Source organism: Electrona antarctica, assembly GCF_951216825.1.
Source record: "Electrona antarctica genome assembly, chromosome: 9".
NCBI classification, from domain to species: domain Eukaryota; kingdom Metazoa; phylum Chordata; class Actinopteri; order Myctophiformes; family Myctophidae; genus Electrona; species Electrona antarctica.
In genome coordinates, this window is record NC_136790.1 from 53,181,110 (window position 1) to 53,206,274 (window position 25,165).

General features: G+C 46.5%; 2 protein-coding genes across 2 annotated transcripts in view; both read left to right on the plus strand.

Moving 5' to 3' along the window:
- Positions 1–25,165, plus strand: part of LOC306930335 (E3 ubiquitin-protein ligase TRIM35-like) — a 289,920-nt gene that overhangs the window by 149,422 nt on the left and 115,333 nt on the right. The gene's annotated exons all lie outside the window — the stretch shown is intronic.
- Positions 1–25,165, plus strand: part of ccdc3b (coiled-coil domain containing 3b) — a gene marked incomplete at both ends in the record, with an annotated part of 69,853 nt that overhangs the window by 8,796 nt on the left and 35,892 nt on the right. Inside the window, one exon of the mRNA XM_079510793.1 lies at positions 11,884–12,058. Within this exon, the coding sequence (XP_079366919.1) occupies positions 11,884–12,058 (175 nt within the window). The remainder of the gene's footprint in view (positions 1–11,883; positions 12,059–25,165) is intronic.

Below are 25,165 nucleotides of genomic sequence, written 5' to 3' on the forward strand. Positions count from 1 at the left end.
TCACAGCGAATGATTTTAACTCAAATATTTGCTTCTGGGGCGGAGGGTCCCTGCAGGCTGGAGCAACATATTGTCAGATGGGGGGTCCGCGGCCAAATACAGATAATTCTGGGGGTCCTTTAATGAAAAGGTTTGAGCACCACTCATACGTTTTTTCAGAAAACTGTCAGGATTTGGAAGGCATTTGTAGAATCGGCCTGAGGTTTTCACTAGTTAAAACAGATGAGTTGGGGGAATGTCAACGGCGTGCACGTTGCCATGGCGTGTTCCTCATTGGCGTATCCGCAAAGCCAAAATACTAGTTCTCATCGCAGTCTCCAGCGGACTTCCATTTCCTGTAATAAAAGGCCCAATAACATTGTCTCAGACCCAAAAATAGTCTTCCCCAATCAATCACGAGCATGAGTTCCCATGAACGGACGAAGCGCAGGGAGGGGGAGAAGAAAATAGAAAGAAAATGCAACATGGGATCTCCCTTATCCCATTCTGGGCGGGAACCCCTTTTGGTGTTTTAAGCCAGGGGGTTCTCAACGTTTTTGGCCGGGGACCCCCGGAAATGCTTTGGCAATGTCTCGGGACCCCCGCCCCGCCCCCTCCCGACCCCCAATATAAATTGACTGCTACAATAACCTTAAACCATTTAGGGCGGGAACCCCTTTTGGTGTTTTAAGCATTGTTGTAATTTAGCTATTGAAAAATAGCAGATCTACAAGCTCATAGCGCGCCACCGAGTGGCGCGCTATGAGCTTGTAGGTCTGCTATTTTTGAAAAATCGTGAAAAAAATAAAAAAATAAATCTTTTTTTTTTTCTTTTTTTTTTTTAAATAATTTGGGGACCCCCTAAAATAATTTGGCGACCCCCCGAGGGGTCGCGACCCACGGGTTGAGAACCCCTGTTTTAAGCAATATGTTATACTAAAAATAGCAGATCTACAAGCTCATCGGTGCCGCGCTACGAGCACATGGGCATGGGCATGGACATGGACACATGGGCATGGACATGGGCATGGATGGGCATGGGCATGGGCATGGGCATGGACATGGGCATGGACATGGACACATGGACACATGGGCATGGGCATGGACATGGACACATGGGCATGGACATGGGCATGGATGGGCATGGGCATGGGCATGGGCATGGACATGGGCATGGGCATGGACATGGACACATGGACACATGGGCATGGACATGGACACATGGGCATGGACATGGGCATGGATGGGCATGGGCATGGGCATGGACATGGGCATGGGCATGGACATGGGCATGGGCATGGGCATGGGCATGGGCATGGACATGGGCATGGACACATGGACACATGGGCATGGACATGGACACATGGGCATGGACATGGGCATGGATGGGCATGGGCATGGGCATGGATGGGCATGGGCATGGACATGGGCATGGGCATGGACACATGGACACATGGGCATGGACATGGACATGGACATGGGCATGGGCATGGGCATGGACACATGGACACATGGGCATGGACATGGACATGGGCATGGACATGGACATGGACATGGGCATGGGCATGGGCATGGACACATGGACACATGGGCATGGACATGGACATGGACATGGACATGGGCATGGGCATGGGCATGGACACATGGACACATGGGCATGGACATGGACATGGACATGGGCATGGGCATGGGCATGGGCATGGACACATGGACACATGGGCATGGGCATGGACACATGGACATGGGCATGGGCATGGACACATGGGCATGGGCATGGGCATGGGCATGGGCATGGACATGGGCATGGACACATGGACATGGGCATGGGCATGGACACATGGACATGGACATGGGCATGGGCATGGGCATGGACATGGACATGGACATGGACATGGGCATGGACACATGGGCATGGGCATGGACATGGACACATGGGCATGGGCATGGACATGGACATGGACATGGACATGGACACATGGGCATGGGCATGGGCATGGACATGGACATGGACATGGACATGGGCATGGACACATGGGCATGGGCATGGACATGGACACATGGGCATGGACACATGGACATGGACATGGGCATGGGCATGGACATGGACATGGACATGGACATGGACATGGACATGGACATGGACATGGACATGGACACATGGACATGGGCATGGGCATGGGCATGGGCATGGACACATGGACATGGACATGGACATGGACACATGGACATGGGCATGGACATGGACATGGACATGGGCATGGGCATGGACATGGACATGGACATGGACATGGACATGGGCATGGACATGGACATGGACATGGACATGGGCATGGGCATGGACATGGACATGGACATGGACATGGACATGGGCATGGGCATGGGCATGGACATGGACATGGACACATGGACATGGGCATGGGCATGGACACATGGACATGGACATGGACATGGGCATGGACATGGACATGGGCATGGACAGACTGTATGCTGTACACTTGCTGCAGTGTCACTGTTGGCGCTAAGCTTCTGATTAAATCATTTAGGACTGAGACCAGATTCTAAAAAAAACAGAGAAAAAAGACAGTTTTCTGAAAAACCTATGTTTCTGTGTCATTGGTGCTCAAACTATTTCATGTCAAGGACACCCAGAATTATTTTGCTGCCGACCCCCATCTGAAAATATGTCGTTCCTGTAGGGACCTCCCCAGAAGCAAAGATTTGAGTTAAAATAATGTTCGCTCCAAAATAATATATTCAAAGATTTGCGCCACATTTTCACTATATTTCAAAAATAGCAGATCTACAAGCTCATAGCGCGGCAATCGGTGCCGAGCAATGAGCTTGTAGATCTGCTATGTTTCAATAGTTAAAAGTATAACATAAAACACCAAAAGGGGTTCCCGCCCAAAATGGATTAAGCAATATTACACGAGAGGGTGTGCTTTATTGTGGTTATTGGCACGCCAGTGATGCATGATGGGGTCAGGAAGGAGACGCAGTCGGGTTCCAGTGATCCATGATGGCAGTGGCGTGCACAGACATTTAGAGGGGCAGGTGCTCAAGTTAAAAAAGGGCACCTTGTGCAGCGCGTGGAACCGGCCGGTTGCCTTAATCCATTTTGGGCGGGAACCCCTTTTGGTGTTAGCATTATGTTATGCTTTAGCTATTGAAAAATAGCAGATCTACAAGCTCATAGCGCGCCACCGAGTGGCGCGCTATGAGCTTGTAGGTCTGCTATTTTTGAAAAATAAAAAAAAAGAGAGAAAAAAATGTTTTTTGTTTTTTTGTTTTTTTAAAAGGGCACATTGCCAAAAGGGCAGGGGGTGCTCTAGCACCCCCTAGTGTCTATCTGTGCACGCCACTGCATGATGGGGTCAGGAAGGAGACGCAGTCGGGTTCCAGTGATCCATGATGGGGTCAGGAAGGAGACGCAGTCGGGTTCCAGTGATGCATGATGGGGTCAGGAAGGAGACGCAGTCGGGTTCCAGTGATCCATGAAGGGGTCAGGAAGGAGACGCAGTCGGGTTCCAGTGATGCATGATGGGGTCAGGAAGGAGACACAGTCGGGTTCCAGTGATGCATGATGGGGTCAGGAAGGAGACGCAGTCGGGTTCCAGTGATGCATGATGGGGTCAGGAAGGAGACACAGTCGGGTTCCAGTGATGCATGATGGGGTCAGGAAGGAGACGCAGTCGGGTTCCAGTGATCCATGATGGGGTCAGGAACGAGACACAGTCGGGTTCCAGCAGTGGCGTGCACAGATAGACACTAGGGGGTGCTAGAGCACCCCCTGCCCTTTTGGCAATGTGCCCTTTTGGAAAAAAAAGGAAAAAAAACTTCTTTTTTTTTCCTTTTTTTTTTCTTTTTCAAAAATAGCAGACCTACAAGCTCATAGCGCGCCACTCGGTGGCGCGCTATGAGCTTGTAGATCTGCTATTTTTCAATAGCTAAAGCATAACATAATGCTAACACCAAAAGGGGTTCCCGCCCAAAATGGATTAAGGCAACCGGCCGGTTCCACGCGCTGCACAAGGTACCCTTTTTTAACTTGAGCACCTGCCCCTCTAAATGTCTGTGCACGCCACTGCACACACCCCTCGAGTGTAACATCTCCATTATACAGAAACAGAAACACGGCCAACTCCATTTCATTGTAACTAAGAAAATCGATAGAAAATTTAAAGAAATAATAATAATAATGCCAGATTTGCGCTTTCACAAGGTATAGGCTATCATTATGTACTGTATACAATTGTACTTTGAAAGTCTTTTGAAAATGGCAGATCTACAAGCTGTCATCGGCTATACTTTTAAATAGCACAAAGTTGAAATAGGGCTGAAGTGGTTAATGTAGGCCTATACGTTTTGTAGTCAAATCTACAAAGTAAATGGTAAATGGTAAATGGTGCATTTATATAGCACCTTTATCCAAGGCGCTTTACATAGATTGTGCATTACATTCACCCATTCACACACACATTCAACACCGATTGCAGCGGAAGCCATGCAAGGTACCGACCAGCACATCGGGAGCAATTTGGGGTTCAGTGTCTTGCTCAAGGACACTTCGACATGTAGACAGGAGGAGCCGGGATTCGAACCGCCGACCCATGGATCATTGGACGACCTGCTCTACCTCTTGAGCCACAGTCGCCCCCAAAGTAACTAGTAACTAAAAAGTAAGAAAGTTCCAATGAAAATAGCAGATCTACAAGCCCACAAAGCATCGCATTAACAGTTCTACTGCGTAACCCGGGTTCCACGCTATTTAATCCACGTGTCGGTGCTGCTTAATACGCTAAACCCGCTATTTGTTTAATGTGTTTAATTCGCCGATTTTTAATAATTAAAAAGAGAGAGCGGATTTGTCGCGGCCCCCGGTGACGAGGCCGTCGCGTTAAGGCCGATTCATGCTCCTATTTTACCGCTGTTTCGGCGCTGTAGTGCCGAAATGATTTCGGCTCGTCATAAATTTTCAGTAGCACCGAAGAGCCGACTTTAGGACGGTACCCGCCCCCCCCAAACCTCAAATGACGTCACATTGTAGGCTCTACAGAGCCGACCCGACTTTTATTCGGCTCTAAAATAGGAGTATGAATCGGCCCTTATGATGACGAAACCGGAAATCTAGCCATGCTCTGGGCTGCTAGGGCTTCTGGGAAAATGAGTTCAATGCAAGTGAACCGGGGGGGGGGGGGGGGGGGGGTTTGTTTGGACTACAACATGCTGTGCAGGCTGTTTTCGTTTCGCATCGTAACTAATGGCGGCATGTTTTTCTCTTCAACACCAAACCATGGGACTATTTTCCGCCGGATTTTCGTGAATCAAAGCTGCAAATACTTTGGCGTTATATGCTCCAAAGGTAATAGATCAATCCCGGCAGCCTAGATGGTCTGATTATATTAATCTAAAGGCCTTAAATTAATTTACTAAAAACTAACTAACTAAAAACATGTGGCGGGTCAGATGCCAACCAACCAAACTCCGTCTGGACCGTCTCACTGACGACCATGTCTGACAGCTGACATCTTGTTGAAACAGAACCTCAGTCACTTTGCTCTGAAAGAATGAAAAACATGGATGCGCGTGCACGCTCTCTCTCTCTCTCTCTCTCTCTCTCCCTACGCCCACGCACACACGCACGCACGCACGCACGCAGTGACACGCACGCACGCACGCACGCACGCAGTGACACGCACGCACGCACGCACGCACACACACATAGTTTCTGATGGACAAGAACAATCAAGTGTTTGATGTCCCTCAAGGGACATGCCGCTGCAAAAATGTCCACTTTCTCACACTTCTCACAGCATGCATTAACCAATTTTGGGCGGGAACCCCTTTTTGGCGGGAACCCCTTTTGGTGTTAGCATTATGCTATGCTTTAGCTATTGAAAAATATCAGACCTACAAGCTCATAGCGCGCCACCGAGTGGCGCGCTACGAGCTTGTAGGTCTGCTATTTTTGAAAAATCGAAGAACGACTGACATAGAAACATAGCTTTTCCAGAAAACTGTCAGGATGTAGAAGACATTTTTAGAATCTGATCTCAGGTCAGAATGGGTTAAGTGTTAACCACACATGAACCATATACATACGGCGGGCGTGGTGGTGACACACCTTATGAACCATATATATATACACGGCGTGGTGCCACACCTTGGTGTTCAGTCAGCCCATTTAGTCCTGAGGACGCCTTATAGCTTTTAACCACGTTAACCATTATTCTAAAATGTAGCTGTTGAAAAAGATCTACATTCTCACAATTTTCAATGCAAACTCCCAATGCGTCGCGTCGCATCGCGATGCATTGTGAGCTTGTAGATCGGCTATTTTCAAATGGCCAAAATGTATCTAAGGTTGAAGTGGTTAATGTACATTGTACAGTATGTTTAGTACTAGTACTAGTAGTAGTACTAGTACTAGTAACTAAAGTTTTCAAATAAATGTAGTGGAGTAAAAGTACAATATTTGTCTCTGAAATGTATAGTGGAGTAGAAGTAAAAGTACTGAAAAATACCTCAAAATGGCACTTGTAAGTTTAAGTAAATGTACTTAGTTACTTTCCAGTAACTAAGGAGTAGAAGTAAAAGTACAGAAAAATACCTCAAAATTGCACTTGTAAGTTTAAGTAAATGTACTTAGTTACTTTCCAGTAACTAAGGAGTAGAAGTAAAAGTACTGAAAAATACCTCAAAATTGCACTTGTAAGTTTAAGTAAATGTACTTAATTACTTTCCACCGCTGTATTTGACCCAGTTGGGATGGCTACCGTCAACATGCTATATGTTCCACGGGAACGCTAACCTAATCAAAAGTCTAATCGATGCCATGTAATCTGCAACAATGTTTTTAAAACAACTTAATTCGTTCCATGTTTCTCATCTGTAAGTTTAAACAGTGTTGTGATTCAGCCATGATTAAATTGTGTAAACCGCTATTTGTATCCATTACGCTACCTTTCAGTCAGCGTGACGGATTCTTCTGCAAAGCACTTTCTGTAGAACCATAAATAAATCCCCCTTTTTCAGAATGATGTCCAGTTTGGCACGCACGCCCGCACGCCCGCACGCCCGCACGCACGCACGCACGCACGCACGCACGCACGCACGCACGCACGCACGCACGCACGCACGCACGCCCGCACGCACGCACGCACGCACGCACGCACGCCCGCACGCACGCACGCACGCACGCACGCACGCACGCACGCACGCACATTTTGGACTGATGTCGATTAAAAAAAAGGCTTCTAAATCCTAATAGTTTTCTGAAAAACCCATGTTTCTTCTATGTCAGTTGTGCTCAACCTTTTTCATGTCAAGGACCCCCATATTATCTCTATTGGGCCACGGACCCCCATCTCAAAATATGTTGTTCCAGGGACCCCCCCAAGAAGCAAATCATTTAGTTAAAAATGTTAAAAAGAATATATTCAAAGATTTGCACCACATTTTCACGACTTTTCCAAAATAGCAAATCTACAAGTTCATGAGCTATGAGCTTGTAGATCTGCTATTTTTCAATAGCTAAAGTATAACATCATGCTTTAAAACCACCAAAAGGGGTTCCCGCCCAAAATGGGTTAAACCAGATTATCCAATAATAATCTCAATAGTTTTGGAATAACTACAGTATACGTACGGTAAGTCAACATGTCTAAATTTAGAAGACATTGCATGATATAAATCAGTATGATTGCCCCTTGGCTGCTGTGTTTATGAGAGCCGTATACATACACAGCAGCATGTGGCCTACATCAACAGCAGCGTTTTTTACGAGGGGACTATACAGCCAAGCCCTGAAGTATATGTTTGCAGTGCTCGGATATGAAGGGGAGACCCTGACATACAGTGGCATGATGCAGCTACCATTCTGTATATACTAGGGCATGGGTTTTCAACAGGTGGTCCTTGGACCACTGGTGGTCCGTGGAGGAATTGCATGTGGTCCCTGACCATGCATTTAGTAATGTATAGGATTTTTTGATTTGTTTTAAATGTTCTTTCCACTAGTTGAGAAACCGTGAACTGAATGACCTGGTGATCTATGATGAGTCCATCCATGTAGTCATTTTACTGACAAGTTGGAGTTCAAGAAATTCAACAGAAAAAGGGAGTTAGAATCTCAAGAAAGGGGAAGTGCACCGGATTGTCTGGTTGAGTCATTATTATTAGGACATTTTACCAGTCGTAGTCAACGGTTGAGAAACAGTGGGATGTATACACGTGGGATGCATAGCAAGTGTTAACTTACAAAAGCACTAATCTTAGCCCATCCCAACCTAACACAATAGTGGTCCCCAGGTTGATTCTAAGTCAGGGTTGTGGTCTCTGGTTCACAATCAGTTGAAAACCCCTGTACTAGGGCAGTGGTTCCTAAACTTTTTCATGTCAAGGACCCCCAAATTGACACTAGTCAGCTCAGCTTGCGGACCCCCATTTGAAGAGATATGCCAGGGACCCCTATAAGAGATACAGGTTTTACGGCTCTATAGCAGTGATTCTCAACATGTTTAATTTCAAGGACCCCCAGTTTGACATGCATTTAATGGCATTTCTATCTCTGAGACCCCCAATTTATATTGTAAAATCCATGTTGATTTAACTCTGAGAGTGTACAACCCCGTTAGGGTCCATTTAATTTAGTTTAATGTTTGGTTTAATGTTTGTCTTTAGTTCAATGTTTGTTTTGTAAACGCCATTGACAATGAGGGGAAACTTTACATCATAATGTGCCTCATTATGTCATATTGTCTCTTTATTGTTAATTGTTTTACATCTCCATTACTGTACATCACCTAATCAACATGAGTTAGACCTTAATATATTAGCGCCCCTCACTTCACACGGGTGTGATTTTTATAGAACACGTATGCAATATCATATCATTATGTTTTTTCTCCTCTTTGATGCCTGACACATCCAGCACCTGGCCTAAATATAGGCTTTGAGAATGAGATGTGGAAGTCACCAATTCCACCCTCTCACTCAATCTGGCTCAATGATGTGATGTACTTCTTAAGCTTAGAAAAAAATAAATTCTCTCTCAGAGGAACCGTCGAAGGCTTCACTAAGGCATGGAGACCCTTTATAGAATACTTCAATAATCGTACCTCCCTGGATTAGACTGCTCGGTGTGACCCGAATATAGCGGACTGTGGATTTCAGAATTAACAGACAGTGCCTCTCTTACAAGTGTACAATACTCTTGACTGTGACCCATGATGTGACCTGTGTTTTTACTTTTATTTTTATTGTATTTGTATTTTATTTTGTCCTGTTTGTCCTTGTTTCGTTGGGGGGGGGGGGTGTACGTTGTCTGTTGATGTTTGTGATGATTTTAAAAAAATCACACCCGTGTGAACTGAGTGGTGTAAGGTCTGTCTGACGTAATGAAATCACACCCGGGTGTGATTTCATTACCTGGCTTTGTTTGTGCAGAAAAAATGAGCATGGTTGCTATGTTCACCCTGTTCACCCGGGTGTGATTTCATTACGTCATTACAACAGGGTGAACATAGCAAGGTGTAGGAGTGGCCAGTTGTAGGAGTGGTTTAAACCACTCAAAAAAGAAAAAAAATCACACCCGGATGTGATTTCACAACTGGCTTTTTTTGTGCAGAAAAAATGAGCATGGTTGCTACGGTCATCCAGTTCACCCGGGTGTGATTTAATTACGTCAGAAATTATTTTGAACATAGCAACCATGCTCATTTTTTTCTGCACACAAAAGCCAGTTGTAGGAGTGGTTTACACCACTCAAAAAATGGGTGACTACGTGCAAAGATTCCTGTCAGATATACTGCTTGACTCTCCCCAATAAAAAACTATATTAAAAGAGAATGAGATGTGGACACAATCCTCTCTGTGAACTATTCCTGCCCCCGTTGACTTTTCATTCCCATCCCGTCCCAAATCCCCGGGAATTAATACAAATCTTAATCCCATGCATCACCACCACAGGAATTGGGAATTCAGCCTCTATAGTTGAGACTCCCATGTGTGAAATAAAACCCAGGACTTATAGCGCTCATCTGAGGGGGAGATATTAGTCTATGAGCTCCACTCCTACGACTTGGAAACTCAATCCGGGTCATCATGGCACCGACGTTACGCCCAGGGTTGGAAGCTGAGGTCTCTGTGCTTGGGTAGGGGGAGTTATCAAGGGAACTGAACCCCTCCCCAAACCCCATACCCCTCCCATAGGCAGGGGGAGATATTAGTCTATGAGCTCCACTCCTACGACTTGGAAACTCAATCCGGGTCATCATGGCACCGACGTTACGCCCAGGGTTGGAAGCTGAGGTCTCCATGGGCAGGGGGAGTTATCAGGGGAACCGAACCCCTCCCCAAACCCCATAAACAGCAGGGCAACTGGGTTGAACTTTGGTTTGACGCGTGCAGTGATTAATTCAATATCCAGTCGTTGAATCTCTTTTGGATTTATGTCAATCCATTTATTGATAACATCCACGTTATTGCAGCAGTATATTCAAAACTTAACTGAAACTGTGTAAAAACGTACAAAACAAACTGAACCACCGACCACGCACGGTCGGAAACTGTGTCGTCTTCCCCTGTCGCACCTGAGTGCCATCACAGTGACGGGTGATAAGGGTTGCCATGACAACCACCCAACCATTCTGACTGACTGATTGCCATGACGTCATGATATAAGGAGGACACGTTAAATTCATTCAAATAAATACAAAATAAACAAAAAGCATTTTGGCTCCAACACCCCTCCTCCCATAGCCAGAGGACCTCCTCCCATAGCCAGAGGACCTCCTCCCATAGCCAGAGGACCTCCTCCCATAGCCAGAGGACCTCCTCCCATAGCCAGAGAACCTCCTCCCATAGCCAGAGGACCTCCTCCCATAGCCAGAGGACCTTCTCCCATTCTCCATTACGTTCACATCCCCGACATTGACCGGCGGCCTTGGGCAGGGTTACTGCGTTACATTCACATTATAAACATCATCTGTTCGCCATATGATTTAATATGTGCATATTTTGGCACTTTGACGTGCAGACAGAGACACACTACAGTCAGTCAGCGCCATGTGTGATTTAATCATTCCACCGTACATACATGTACAGCGGCCGTATAGAATGAAATATATCTAGTAGCACCTAATTAACCCATTATTAAAACCATTAAGGTTCTACAAATGTCCTCTAAGATCCAACAGTTTTCTGAAAAACATAGGTTGCTATAAAAAAGGTTTTCAAACCTTTTCCATGTCAAGGACCCCCAAAATGATGTGTATTTGGCCGCCGACCACCATCTCTGTGCTGTATAAGTCTGAATTTATCCAGCGCCACAACCCATCCAGAGCTCTGAGGTCTGCTGACCATCACGATGGACAGTGCCAACAGATTGAACCCGCGAGAGGTGACCGTGCTTTTGCGGTGGCGGTTATGGAATTACCTTCACCCCCCCCCCCCCCCCCCCCCCCCCACACACACACACACAATAGAGCTGCCCAATCCATCAAGATTTTTAAGTCCCTTTTCTTAAAACTCACCTTTCCTCGCTGGCCTTTAATGTTATCTGATCTTCATGGTTACGCGTTCTTCTTTTCTTTTACTACTTTCTTGATACCTTGTTTACTTTTTCTACTGTGAAGCACTTTGGTCAATTTCGGTTGTGTAAAATGTGCTATATAAATAAAGGTAAAAGAATATTCAAAGATTTGCACAAACTTGCTACTGTATGAGCTTGTATATCTGCAATTTTTGAATGAGCAAATTATGGTTAAAGTGCATGGTTAAAAATGTAAAATGACACAGATTCTTTCAGGGTTTTTATAGATTAATGTCTAATCATTATAATCTGCCTCTTTATGTCGATGACATCCAATCCAATCTGTCATCTTTCTCCCCATGTATACGCAGGATGGACGACAACTACAACATCATCCCTCACGGCGTGAACTTCCAGGACCCCATCTTCTCCGACACCCCTGAGAACCACCGCATGTTCGCCAGCCTCTTCCAGTTCTCCAACTGCACCCCTGGGACCACCGTGCACAGCTACTCCCCGGAGTGGGAGGCCCAGGAGGACAGCAGGGTACGTAGACACACAGCTACTCCCCGGAGTGGGAGGCCCAGGAGGACAGCAGGGTACGTACAGTTGGGTGCCACCGATATTGTCCCTTATCATTTGACCCATTTAGGCCTGACCTAAAAAATTTAAAAAATCCTTCTAAATCCTCCAGTTTTCTGAAATAAATATTTTCACGATTTTTCAAAAATAGCAGACCTACAAGCTCGTAGCGCGCCACTCGGTGGCGCGCTATGAGCTTGTAGATCTGCTTTTTTTCAATAGCTAAATTATAACATAATGTTTAAAACACCAAAAGGGGTTCCCGCCCAAAATGGGTTAACTGTCCTTTTGCGCAGATCACGCAAACCTCAGCAAAAAGAAAAGGACAATATCGATGGCCTCCAACTGTAGACACACAGCTACTCCCCGGAGTGGGAGGCCCAGGAGGACAGCAGGGTACGTACTGTAGACATGTCTGTCCCCCCTCCCCGGAGTGGGAGGCCCAGGAGGACAGCAGGGTACGTACTGTAGACATGTCTGTCCCCCCTCCCCGGAGTGGGAGGCCCAGGAGGACAGCAGGGTACGTCGACAGGGCTGTTCCAGGGCTGACGTCCCCCTCCAATAGAGGGTATGCGCGTGACATCATCATCGAACCGATGATCCCTGGTTCGAATCCCGGCTCCTCCTGTCCACATGTCGAAGTGTCCTTGGGCAAGACACTGAACCCTACATTGCCTCCAATGAGTTGGTCGGTGTGAGCTCGCCACCATCGGTGTGTGAATGTGGGAAGTGAGGACGCTGGCGTCGACTGTTTGCCGCTTCACCTCCCAATGTATGAATGAATGAACCATTGTAAAGCGATTTGAGCACCTGGAAAAGCGCTATAAAAATGCAATTCATTATATTAGTGTCCGGGTAGCTTAGTCACTCACCTTTCGACCAATCTATGTAAAGCGCCTTGGATAAAGGCGCTATATTAATGCACCATTTACCATTTACCATTTACCACAACTGGCCCGAGTGATTCCCAAGCTGTAAACCAGGGCCCCCTGCTGGGCCGCAAGCGTATTGCAAGTTTGCTTTAGATAGAACCCTTCAATTCCACTAACGGCATATTATACTATCCATTATGTAATCAACATTAGCTGACTAATGTACAGTTGTCAACCTCATCAACCTGCGTGCGTGCGTGCGTGCATGCGTGCGTGCGTGCGTGCGTGTGCAGCAAACACAGTTGTACAGTTCTGTTGATTTAAATCAACTAATGGATTATAGTCAACACTTTCATGACTACTTTTTGGTCAACTATAGGAATTTCTTCAGTTGAGGCCTAGCCATATAACCTGACTCCGCCAGTACCCAGTGTACTCTCTGCTGCCCCATCTGGCGGAGTCAGGCTACTAGCCATACCGAGACCATAAGAATCCTCAGTAAATCACATGAGGCGATGAAAACTTGGACTCCTTTTCAAAGACAGCTTATACTGTAGCTCAGATGGACACGAGAGGTTGATAAATCCCTTCCACTTCATCCAGCTGCAGTACAGTACAGTGTTGTTTTTGGCAGCAAATTTTGATTTTAGTTTTAGTCAGTCTCTTGAATAGTTTTCATTTAGTTTTAGTCACATTTTAGTCACCTGGAATGTCTTGGTGCTAGTCCCTTCCTAACATTTTTAGTCTAGTTTTTATTTGTTGACGAAATTGTCAATATATTTAGTCTTAGTTTTTGTCATCATAGCTTAGTTTTTATTTAGTTTCCATTAGTTTTCATCAGTGGAAAAAGGTAGTCGACGGACATTTTTTGTCTTAGTTTTAGTCGACAAAATCAACACTGGTTCAGTACAGTATCCATGGCAGCTGTGTGTGTGTGTGTGTGTGTGTGTGTGTGTGTGTGTGTGTGTGTGTGTGTGTGTGTGTGTGTGTGTGTGTGTGTGTGTGTGTGTGTGTGTGTGTGTGTCGGGGGGCGCCTGCTTATGTCTGGATGTGGGGGAACAGATCAGATAAGAGTCTGGGAGTTCAGCATGTTTATCTGTTGTAGTTGCACAACAGCACTGCCACGTGCTTTGTGGAGTAATATGGCTAAAAATAGTAATATTTGCTAATCAAGCCTGGCTAATCAAGGTCTAAATGGGTTTCAATGTCTAATCTAAGCCTAGACTGCTAAATAACTTTCATTTTTAGACTATTTTTACCCCATTTTACCGCCATTTAAAAGTCTAAAAGCCGACAATTGCTCAGTGGGATATATTGCCTTTGAGAATACCCCATTTCTATTTACAGAATATAATATGACCAATTTTCTGTGTGCAGTGATTTTTGTATTTTTTTCTTCTTTAGTTTTTCATGTGTTTATGAAGTGACAGTACTCCATTAGACCCCTTGGTGTGGTTGTTATGTGCAATGATGTCTTCCCTAACTTTGTATTTAGGGTTTCTTCCTGGAGGCTGAAACCTTCACGGTCAAACGTGCCAATGAAAGAAACAGATATAGTGACATCACAATATCATCCCCTCCCCTAACCCATCCCCCTTTATCATACAACTACAGCTGTGGGTGCGGCGTTACGTCCGGGTCCAAGTGGGACCAGCTCCCGTCCGCATCTCATTGTAAATAGAATATCTAAACGCGTGAATCTTTTCACAATGACGTTTTTTTCAGAAAGGAAGCCATTGAGGGTTAAAATGCGTCCAACTCGAGTAGAATTATTAATGTGTCCATGACAAAGAAAATCTATGATGTGGAGACAATAAAGACTATTATTATCATTATTATTGAAGGTGGTAACAGTCCATTTGCTCAGTACAATATTTCGGGGGCATATTTAGAATGTGTGCAGGGTTGAGTTTGTTGAATCTAGTTTGCATTAATGAGGATTTAGTTGACACAATGAAATAGAATGGCGATAGTATCCAGTGTGGGGCAGACGGCCTGTCACAGCCATATCTGGGAGACCAGTAGCTTTGTTGTTGCAAGGAAAGCGGTAAAATGAGACTTTCGTGGTTGTTTTCGTCTCAGATTTAGTCCGTCGGAGGGACACAGTATAACTCTATGGGGACACAAAAGCGACACAAAAGTAGGACCCAGAAGTATCTGTGGAGGGGGCGCTCACGTCACGCCTAAAATACCGAATATAGGCTTCTCCACAGAGGTCGAGTCCCGGACGCACTTAGGACAGGGAGAGAGTCAATGGCAGGTTCACAGAGGAGAGAATAAAGCACAGTAACAGCGTGACGTTTAACTGTCTAACTCTAAGCACTGCAGACCTATAAGTCTGGCTGTCTAACTGTACCAACCGTAGACTGGAGACAAACTGGCGCCGAGCAGCAGGCAGGCATGGCTCTCGTAGCCTCTGGAGCTGATTGCTGATGCTGAACAGGTGTGGAGATTGGAGCCCTGGGTTGCCCGTGTGGGCTTTAAGTGGGTTCTACCTGGGCCTTAGGTGGGCCCCAACTAGGCAATTTTATGTGGGACCCTATAGTGAATTCTAACTGGGCTTGCCCATGTGGGCTAATTTTATGTGGGACCCAAGTGGGTCCTAACTGGGCTAGCCCATGTGGGCTTCAAGTGGGTTGTACCGGGGCCCTAGGTGGGCCCCACTGTGGCAATTCATGTGGGGCTGACATGGGTCCCTTATGGGTTCAAGGTGGGCTGAACTATATGGGCCTCAAGTGGGCTTGTCAGCGGGCACTAATACAGTAGTGTTATACTACAGTATAACACTTTTGTTGTTGTTTTTCTTCTTTTTAATTATTTGTTCGGACCAAAATACCGTGTCTATTGTCATGATTTGTCACGATCCGAGTTGTGTGTTTGTACGAGGCTTACAGGTCTTTAAATAAATACTTTTTGAAACGTCTATGAGAAAACAAAACAAATCACATGGGAAATTATTTTCCGGGGCCTGTCGTCGTCATGGAAGAGGGCGGGACTGTGACGCTCTATATGCCCACATTAGTAATGCAGCGTATTAACTCCTCGAGCGTCGCAGTCCCGCCCCCTTTCATGACGACGCCTGCAGGCCCAGGAAATAATTCCCAATGCATTTTCCCTCATAGACATTCAAAAAAGTATTTAAAGACCTTATAAGCGTGGTACGTGGTAAGCCAACTCAAGTTGTGACAAATCATGACAACAAACCAAACAACATTTTGTGTTTATTGTCATGATTTGTCACGACAAGAGTTGGCTTTGTCCGCGCGGCGTAAACGTCTTTAAATAAATACTTTTTGAAAAGTCTATGAGGGAAAATGAACAGGGAATTATTTTCCGGATCTCTCGAGGGGGCGGGACTGCAACGCTCTATACAGTATGTATGTGCCCTAGGGCATTAAGCAACTAGTTGACTAGTTTACTCGTCGACTAGTCGACTAGTAAATCCACTAGTCGACCTGGTTGGTACTAGTTGACTAGTTGATAAGAAAAAAAAAGAAAAAAACGTTTATTTTTTTATTTTTTTTATTTTTTTCCCCGATTTTGTAGGCCTCAAGATCAGGTAGATTATAGTTATAGTCACCATGTACACAGGTTTTCAATGTACAAATATTTATTTCCAAAAAAAAAAAAAAGTTTATTTTTTAAATTTATTTAATTTTTTACATAATAGGTAGTTAAACAACTAGTCGACTAGTCGACTAGTAAACTAGGCAACTAGTCAACTAGTAAAAATGACTAGAAGTGAATGCCCTAATGTGCCCTTGAGCATTACAGCATATGATGCCGCTCAAGTAATCTGACTGAACTAACTCTGCAAGCTACAGTTGGGTGCCACCGATATTGTCCCTTATCATTTGACCCATTTAGGCCTGACCTCAAAATTTTAAAAAATCCTTCTAAATCCTCCAGTTTTCTGAAATAAATATTTTCACGATTTTTCAAAAATAGCAGATCTACAAGCTCGTAGCTTGTAGATCTGCTATTTTTCAATAGCTAAATTATAACATAATGTTTAAAACACCAAAAGGGGTTCCCGCCCAAAATGGGTTAACTGTCCTTTTGCGCAGATCACGCAAACCTCAGCAAAAAGAAAAGGACAATATCGATGGCCTCCAACTGTATCATTCACCAAACAGCCACCCCCCCCCCACCACCACCACCACCACCACCACCCCTTTCTTCCCTTTGAGAGAACACAAAGAACATGATCCAAGTCTCTGCACTAATTCACTCCCCCCTCCTTCCCCTCCCCCTCCTCCCCCCTCTCTCTCCCTGTTTCCAGTCATTTGCTGACTATTCATAAAAAAAAAGCATGGATTTGTTATGGCAAAGGGAACCAAAGCGTGGTTCACGTTCTCATTAACCCTTTCAGACCTCAGGACCCCATTCTAAAACATGTCTTATGAGTAACTCTATATCCCGACCAGTTTTCTGGGAAAACGCATGTTTCAGTGCGGTTCTCAAACGACTTCATGTCAAGAACCCCCAAAAGATATAAAGATATATGTATTTGGGGCCAGTGAGTAAGTTTGCCGTGAAAGATATATATATATATTCAAAGATTTCACGATTAAAAAAAAAATAGCAGATCTACAAGATCTACACGCCGTAGATCTGCTATTTTTCAACAGTTTTCAAATAATGGTTAAAAAAAAAGTGGTTAAACACTAAAGCGTTTCCCGTCGTTAATGCCTTAATGAGCTGCTCTCATAGGTCAGCGCCGTAATCAGAGAGCCATGGGCGTGCACGGTCCGTGCACTAATCCACCGTACATGTCTATACGTGCACGGTCCGTGCACTAATCCACCGTGCATGCCTTCTATACTTACATCATCCTATGATGATTAGGGCCCTTTTTTGTCTTGACACAAAACACGTTTGTTTTCGTTGGCACCGCCTTCGCCGCCGCGCCGCGCTCGGCCCCGCTGGCGGCGAAACTGATCTCACCATATCCCCACATGGAGCGTTTCCTACACCCCCCCCCCCCCCCCCCCCATGCCATCATCAGCATCACACACACCAAGAACATCCAGTTCTAAATTCTAATATAAACCACGAAAAAAGATGGATTAGAATAGTTTTTTTTTCTCCATTCTTTTCTTTTTCTTTTCTGTCTCGTTGTTGATGCTGTTACAACAAGCCAGTGTAAGGCAGCGACGGATTTAACCCATTCTGGGCGGGAACCCCTTTTGGTGTTTTTTTTGTGTTATACTTTAGCTATTGAAAAATAGCAGATCTACGAGCTTGTAGGTCTGCTATTTTCGAAAAATCGTGAAAATGTGGCGAAAATCTTTGAATATATATTCTTTCAGAGCGAACGTTTTTAACTCAAATCTTTGCTTCTGAGGGTTTTCCTGAAACAACATATTTTCAGATGGTGGTCGGCGGCCAATTACATAACATGTTTGGGGTCCTTGACATGAAATATTGAGCACCACTGATACAGAAACAATAGGGTTTTCAGAAAACTGTCAGGATTTAGAAGACATTTTAATTTAATTCCGACGTCGGGCCCAAATGGGATAACACTTCAAACTCGTTTTCCAGCAACGTTTCCGTGAACCAGAGTAGACGACTCGGGGGGGAAACAAAATGAGTGACAGTGACCAGAGTGGCCGGACGAGCCCTGCAGCTCCCATGACCTCCAAAGCCTACGACGACATCATCATAATAATGCTGTCATTTATAGGAAGACAGATTATAAATAGCCTGGCTGTCGTTTCTCGGCAGCTGGACGGAGCCTGAAGCCTCGCGGAGGGTAGTTGTCGCTCCTCCATCGCATGCTGGTGTGGTTATAGGGCTGTCAATTAACCCCAGTCAGACTTAATTTGTCCCTAATGCGCAAGGCTATTCTGTGCCGAGACACCCCCATCTGTTTCGACTCAAAAAGAAAGCTCCTTGAAGATAGTAGGGGGAAATGCAGAGTCTTGCACAAAAACGGGGAGAGAGAGAGAGAGAGAGAGAGACTGGATGTAATGTTTTGGTTGGGTTTCTATGGAGTTTGCATTTCTCCGGCCCGGGGGCGTGATGGAGACACTCATTAGGAGTGATCAAAGTCATTCATCACGTTTACGTACAGCTAGTATCTGGCTTAAGTTCGGATAATGCCGTAGGTTGCATTGGAATCGTTTTTTTATTTGGAATTTGGAAGTAGAATAAGCTCTGGACTGGACTAGACTGGACTGGACTGGACTGGACTGGACTGAAAAAAAGTCTGGGTCCGAGTCCACTTCAATTCGGCATAGAGTAGTGCAAACATCTCTCACTCTCTGCTGATTTCTGATCGTCTGCACCTTTGTTAAATTGACACACACGCACACATGTACACACACACACACTCCTCTCTCTCTCTGTCGCTCTAAGTAATTAGTCTCATGTCGCGCAGCTGCGCATAGTTTCTCCCGGCGGATCCTGCCGGGAGCTGCCTATGCCATAAAAAGCATAGGTGAGTTCCAGGCTTGGACTGGACTAGACTAGACTAGACTAGACTAGACTAGACTAGACTAGACTAGACTGGACTGGACTGGACTGGACTGGACTGGACTGGACTGGACTGGACGTGGTTCCCAAACCTTTTATTTAGCCCGGGCTGAGAAATGAGATGTTTTGCCCGTGGGACCCTAACCAGTGAAGATAGCAGACCTACAAGGTTGCGCTAGGCGCTATACCCCCTCCAATGCACGGCTTTCCCAAATGACTTCACGTGGCCTGCCAAGTCTATGGACTTGTAATGTGTGTTTAGGTCCGTTATGATGTAATTGTTTTGCCAGTGAAGTCTATGGACTTTAATGTTTGTTTAGGGCAGTAAATGACAATAAGACATCATCCCACTGATATAAAATACATCTTGTAATGCATTTTTCATTTTTCATTTTTCATTTTTCATTTTTCATTTTTCATTTTTCATTTTTCATTTTTCATTTTTCATTTTTCACGGACATGCATCAACATGCCCCCAAAACTCTGGGCTCCAATCTGGCTCAAATTTGGATCAAAGTCGGGGCTACCCCCAAATTCCATCCCTTTTATTTATTTATTTCAGAAAGGTCAAGGTCATGGCCAACAGTGCAAGTTCAACGTTAAGCCCTGTATCGCTTCTACATGCGGGTCATGTTCAACATGACCTCATGAGAGAGAGAGAGCATGTGGCACGGTTTAGTTGTATAGCCTCTCTCCCCAGAGTGCTGCCCTATAGTTCTCAATTCCCTTCCAGGCACGTCGTGCACACATAGACATCAAAGTGGGGCTAATTCAGCCCCTGCCCTTTTACCCGTCTGTAAAACAACTGCCCTCTCCAGACCGTGAATACAGCACTTACTATAAATGGTAAATGGTGCATTTATATAGCGCCTTTATCCAAGGCGCTTTACATAGATTGTGCATTACATTCACCCATTCACACACACATTCATACACCGATTGCGGCGGAAGCCATGCAAGGCACCAACCAGCACATCGGGAGCAATTTGGGTTTCAGTGTCTTGCCCAAGGACACTTTGACATGTAGACAGGAGGAGCCGGGATTCGAACCGCCGACCCAGCGATCATTGGACGACCTGCTCTACCTCCTGAGCCACAGTCGCCCCGGCTACTATGGTGAAAGAAATGAAAATGCCCTCCTCTCCTCTCCATGCCATACCCGAGAATTGCTTTTTTCCCCCCCGGAACTCTCCTGATCTTGAACGCAGCATTTTGCGTTGAAAGAATTTGCTTAGGCCTCGATCACACCTAAAAAACATTTGTCTTGTCCGTGTCAACACGCCGAGGGGGGCAACACGCCGAGGGGGGCAACACGCCGAGTAGGGCAACACGCCGAGGTGGGGGCAACACGCCGAGGGGGGCAACACGCCGAGGGGGGCAACACGCCGAGTAGGGCAACACGCCGAGGTGGGGGCAACACGCCGAGGAGGGCAATACGCCGAGGAGGGCAACTCGCCGAGGGGGGGCAACACGCCGAGGGGGGCAACACGCCGAGGGGGGCAACACGCCGAGGGGGGCAACACGCCGAGGGGGCCAACACACCGAGGGGGCCAACACGCCGAGGGGGGCAACACGCCGAGGGGGGGCAACACGCCGAGGGGGGCAACACGCCGAGGGGGGCAACACGCCGAGGGGGGCAACACGCCGAGGGGGCCAACACACCGAGGAGGGCAACACGCCGAGGGGGGCAACACGCCGAGGAGGGCAACTCGCCGAGGGGGGGCAACACGCCGAGGGGGGCAACACGCCGAGGGGGGCAACACGCCGAGGGGGGCAACACGCCGAGGTGGGGGCAACACGCCGAGGGGGGCAACACGCCGAGGGGGGCAACACGCCGAGGGGGGGCAACACGCCGAGGGGGGGCAACACGCCGATGGGGCCAACACGCCGAGGTGGGGGCAACACGCCGAGGTGGGGGCAACACGCCGAGGGGGGCAACACGCCGAGGGGGGCAACACGCCGAGGGGGGCAACACGCCGAGGGGGGCAACACGCCGAGGGGGGCAACACGCCGAGGGGGGGCAACACGCCGAGGGGGGCAACACGCCGAGGTGGGGGCAACACGCCGAGGGGAGGCAACACGCCGAGGGGGCCAACACACCGAGGGGGGCAACACGCCGAGGTGGGGGCAACACGCGGAGGGGGGCAACATGCCGAGGGGGGCAACACGCCGAGGGGGGCAACACGCCGAGGGGGGCAACACGCCGAGGTGGGGGCAACACGCCGAGGGGAGGCAACACGCCGAGGGGGGCAACACGCCGAGGGGGGGCAACACGCCGAGGGGGGCAACACGCCGAGGTGGGGGCAACACGCCGAGGGGAGGCAACACGCCGAGGGGGGCAACACGCCGAGGTGGGGGCAACACGCCGAGGGGAGGCAACACGCCGAGGGGGGGCAACACGCCGAGGGGGGCAACACGCCGAGGTGGGGGCAACACGCGGAGGGGGGCAACATGCCGAGGGGGGGCAACACGCCGAGGGGGGCAACACACCGAGGGGGGCAACACGCCGAGGGGGGCAACACGCCGAGGGGGGCAACACGCCGAGGGGGGCAACACGCCGAGGGGTGCAACAAAATGTGCCAAGCTGACCCGCGTAATGACGAGCGGCTGTGTGTGCGTCCTCACAAACAGTGAAAAGTGCCGATCTGCATGATGAAAAGCAGCGCTCTTGTCGGGAGGGGGGGAAGCACAAATATCCTATGAGTATAGGGCAACCAAATGGTCAGCTCCGGCCCTGGGTCTGCTGAGCAGGGCAACCAAATGGTCAGCTACGGCCCTGGGTCTGCTGAGTAGGGCAACCAAATGGTCAGCTACGGCCCTGGGTCTGCTGAGTAGGGCAACCAAATGGTCAGCTACGGCCCTGGGTCTGCTGCAGCGAGTAGGGCAACCAAATGGTCAGCTACGGCCCTGGGTTTGCTGAGCAGGGCAACCAAATGGTCAGCTACGGCCCTGGGTCTGCTGAGTAGGGCAACCAAATGGTCAGCTACGGCCCTGGGTCTGCTGAGTAGGGCAACCAAATGGTCAGCTACGGCCCTGGGTCTGCTGCAGCGAGTAGGGCAACCAAATGGTCAGCTACGGCCCTGGGTCTGCTGAGTAGGGCAACCAAATGGTCAGCTACGGCCCTGGGTCTGCTGAGTAGGGCAACCAAATGGTCAGCTACGGCCCTGGGTCTGCTGCAGCGAGTAGGGCAACCAAATGGTCAGCTACGGCCCTGGGTCTGCTGCAGCATGATGCAGGCTTTCGGCTCCAGACCTCCAGACTTCTCTTCAAGGGTAATTAACCCAAGTATTTGTCCACACAGAGGCTTAGTGTAACAGAGAGAGACACGGCACATGCAGAGATAAGAACCAAATATGGTGCACTTGTGTGAAATCTATACCTTTTTTTTCTCTCTCTCTCTCTCCCTCTCTCTCTCTCTACCACTCTCTACCTCTCTCTACCACCTGATTTCCTTTCGCTAGTATAACTTGAGAATCCTCTTATTCGGAGAATGGATGCTTTTTTAAGTTTTTTGAAGAGATATAATGCTGTATCGTATAGCTATAGCATTACAACACACACACACCATACAGAAAAGAGGGGAAAAAAGTCCCCAGGATATTATATTAAGTAAGAACACATGGGAAAAAGTGTGGCTTAATGTTACTGCTAGAAAGTAATGCACTAACCAGAGATGTGGGATAGAATCCAAGCAGCACTTTTTTCCCTTTTATTTTTGCATTTCCTCAAAACCCTCTCAGTTTGCGGTTCTCGGGTGGTAGGGCATTTTACATCAATGTTTCACTCTTGGTCTAGCCCATTCTGGACGGGAACCCCTTTTGGTGTTTTAACTAAGCATTATGTTATACTTTAGCTATTATGAGTGCTGGCATTTTCTTCACCTCAACTTATATCTTCGAGCCTTGCAGTGCTAGAGTGCTGCGGGTTGTCTGCTACGGCAGTACTTTTCTCTCATACTTTAGCTATTGGAAAATAGCAGATCTACAAGCTCATAGCGCGCCACCGAGTGGCGTGCTACGAGCTTGTAGGTCTGCTATTTTTGAAAAATCGTAAAAATGCGGCACAAATCTTTGAATATATATTCTTTCAGAACTAACGTTTTTAACTCAAATCTTTGAATATATATTCTTTTCAGAACTAACGTTTTTAACTCAAATCTTTGAATATATATTCTTTTCAGAACTAACGTTTTAAACTCAAATCTTTGAATATATATTCTTTCAGAACTAACGTTTTTACCTCAAATCTTTGAATATATAATATATTCTTTCAGAACTAACGTTTTAAACTCAAATCTTTGAATATATATTCTTTCAGAAGACTTTTTTTTATTTCGATGTCGGGACTAAATGGGCTAGATGTGGAAGCATTATGCCTGCTTTATGCTTTGTAACCGGAAATAGGGCGATCTACAAGCTCACAACAGCACGCCGCGGCAGCAGTGCAGCTGCGCAGAGCATTGTGAGCCGTATACGTGCAGATCGGGTATTTTTTTTGGCGCGTGACACCCGCGCACATAATGTAAGCATAACTCTGGGCTTTAGCCCGTTTAGACCTGACGTCGACATTAAAAAATGTCTTCTAAATCCCGACAGTTTTCTGAAATACCTCATGTTTCTGTCACCATCAGTGGTGCTTAATATTTCATGTCAAGGACCCCAAAAATTATATGTACGTAATTGGCACGCCAACCCCCATTTGAAAATATGTAGTTCCAGCCAGGGACACCGCAGAAAGTTTCAAACGTTCGCTCTGAAAGAATACATATTCAAAGATTTGCACCACATTTTGACGATTTAAAAAAAATAGCAGATTAAAAATGTCTTTTTAAAATGTACTTTTTTTCTTGAAAAACCTCATGTTTCTGTATCAGTGGTTCTCAATATTTCATGCCAAGGAGTAAGTACCCCAAAAATGATATGTAATATGCTGAAAATATGTTGTTCCAGGGACCCTCCCAGAAGATTTGAGTTAAAAACTGAAACTCTGAACGAATATATATTCAAAGATTTAGATCTGCTATTTTTTTCAATAGCTTAAAGTATAACATAATGCATTAAACACCCCAAAAAGGGGTTTCCCGCCCAGAATGGGTTAGGAACCGCGGAGGAAATCCACACTCCGGCCGGGTGACAGGCGAGAGCATCTGGGGCAGATCTTTCACTTTCAGGGAAAGTCAGATTGTTTATAGAAGTCATGATGGGTTTCACAGTGCCGTGTTACCAACGCATGAATGACGCTGAAAGCTTTTTCTTTTTGCTTTACAAGCCGAGTTTTGTGTTAGCTCAATATTATCTCTTCTTTAAAACCCATTCTGGGCGGGAACCCCTTTTGGTGTTTCTAGCATTATGTTATACTTTAGCTATTGAAAAATAGCAGATCTACAAGCTCATAGCGCGGCACCGAGTGCCGCGCTATGAACTTGTAGGTCTGCTATTTTTGAAAAATCGTGAAAATGTGCCTCAAATCTTTGAATATAATATTCTTTCAGAGTTTCAGTTTTTAACTCAAATCTTCTGGGAGGGTCCCTGGAACAACATATTTTCAGATGGGGGTCGGCGGCATATTACATGTAATTTTTGGGGTCCTTGACAATGAAATATTGAGAACCACTGATATAGAAACATGGGGTTTTCAAGAAATAAATACATTTTAAAAAGACATTTTTTAAATTTCGACGTCAGGCCCCAATGGGTTAATAAAGGACAACTTTCAGTTT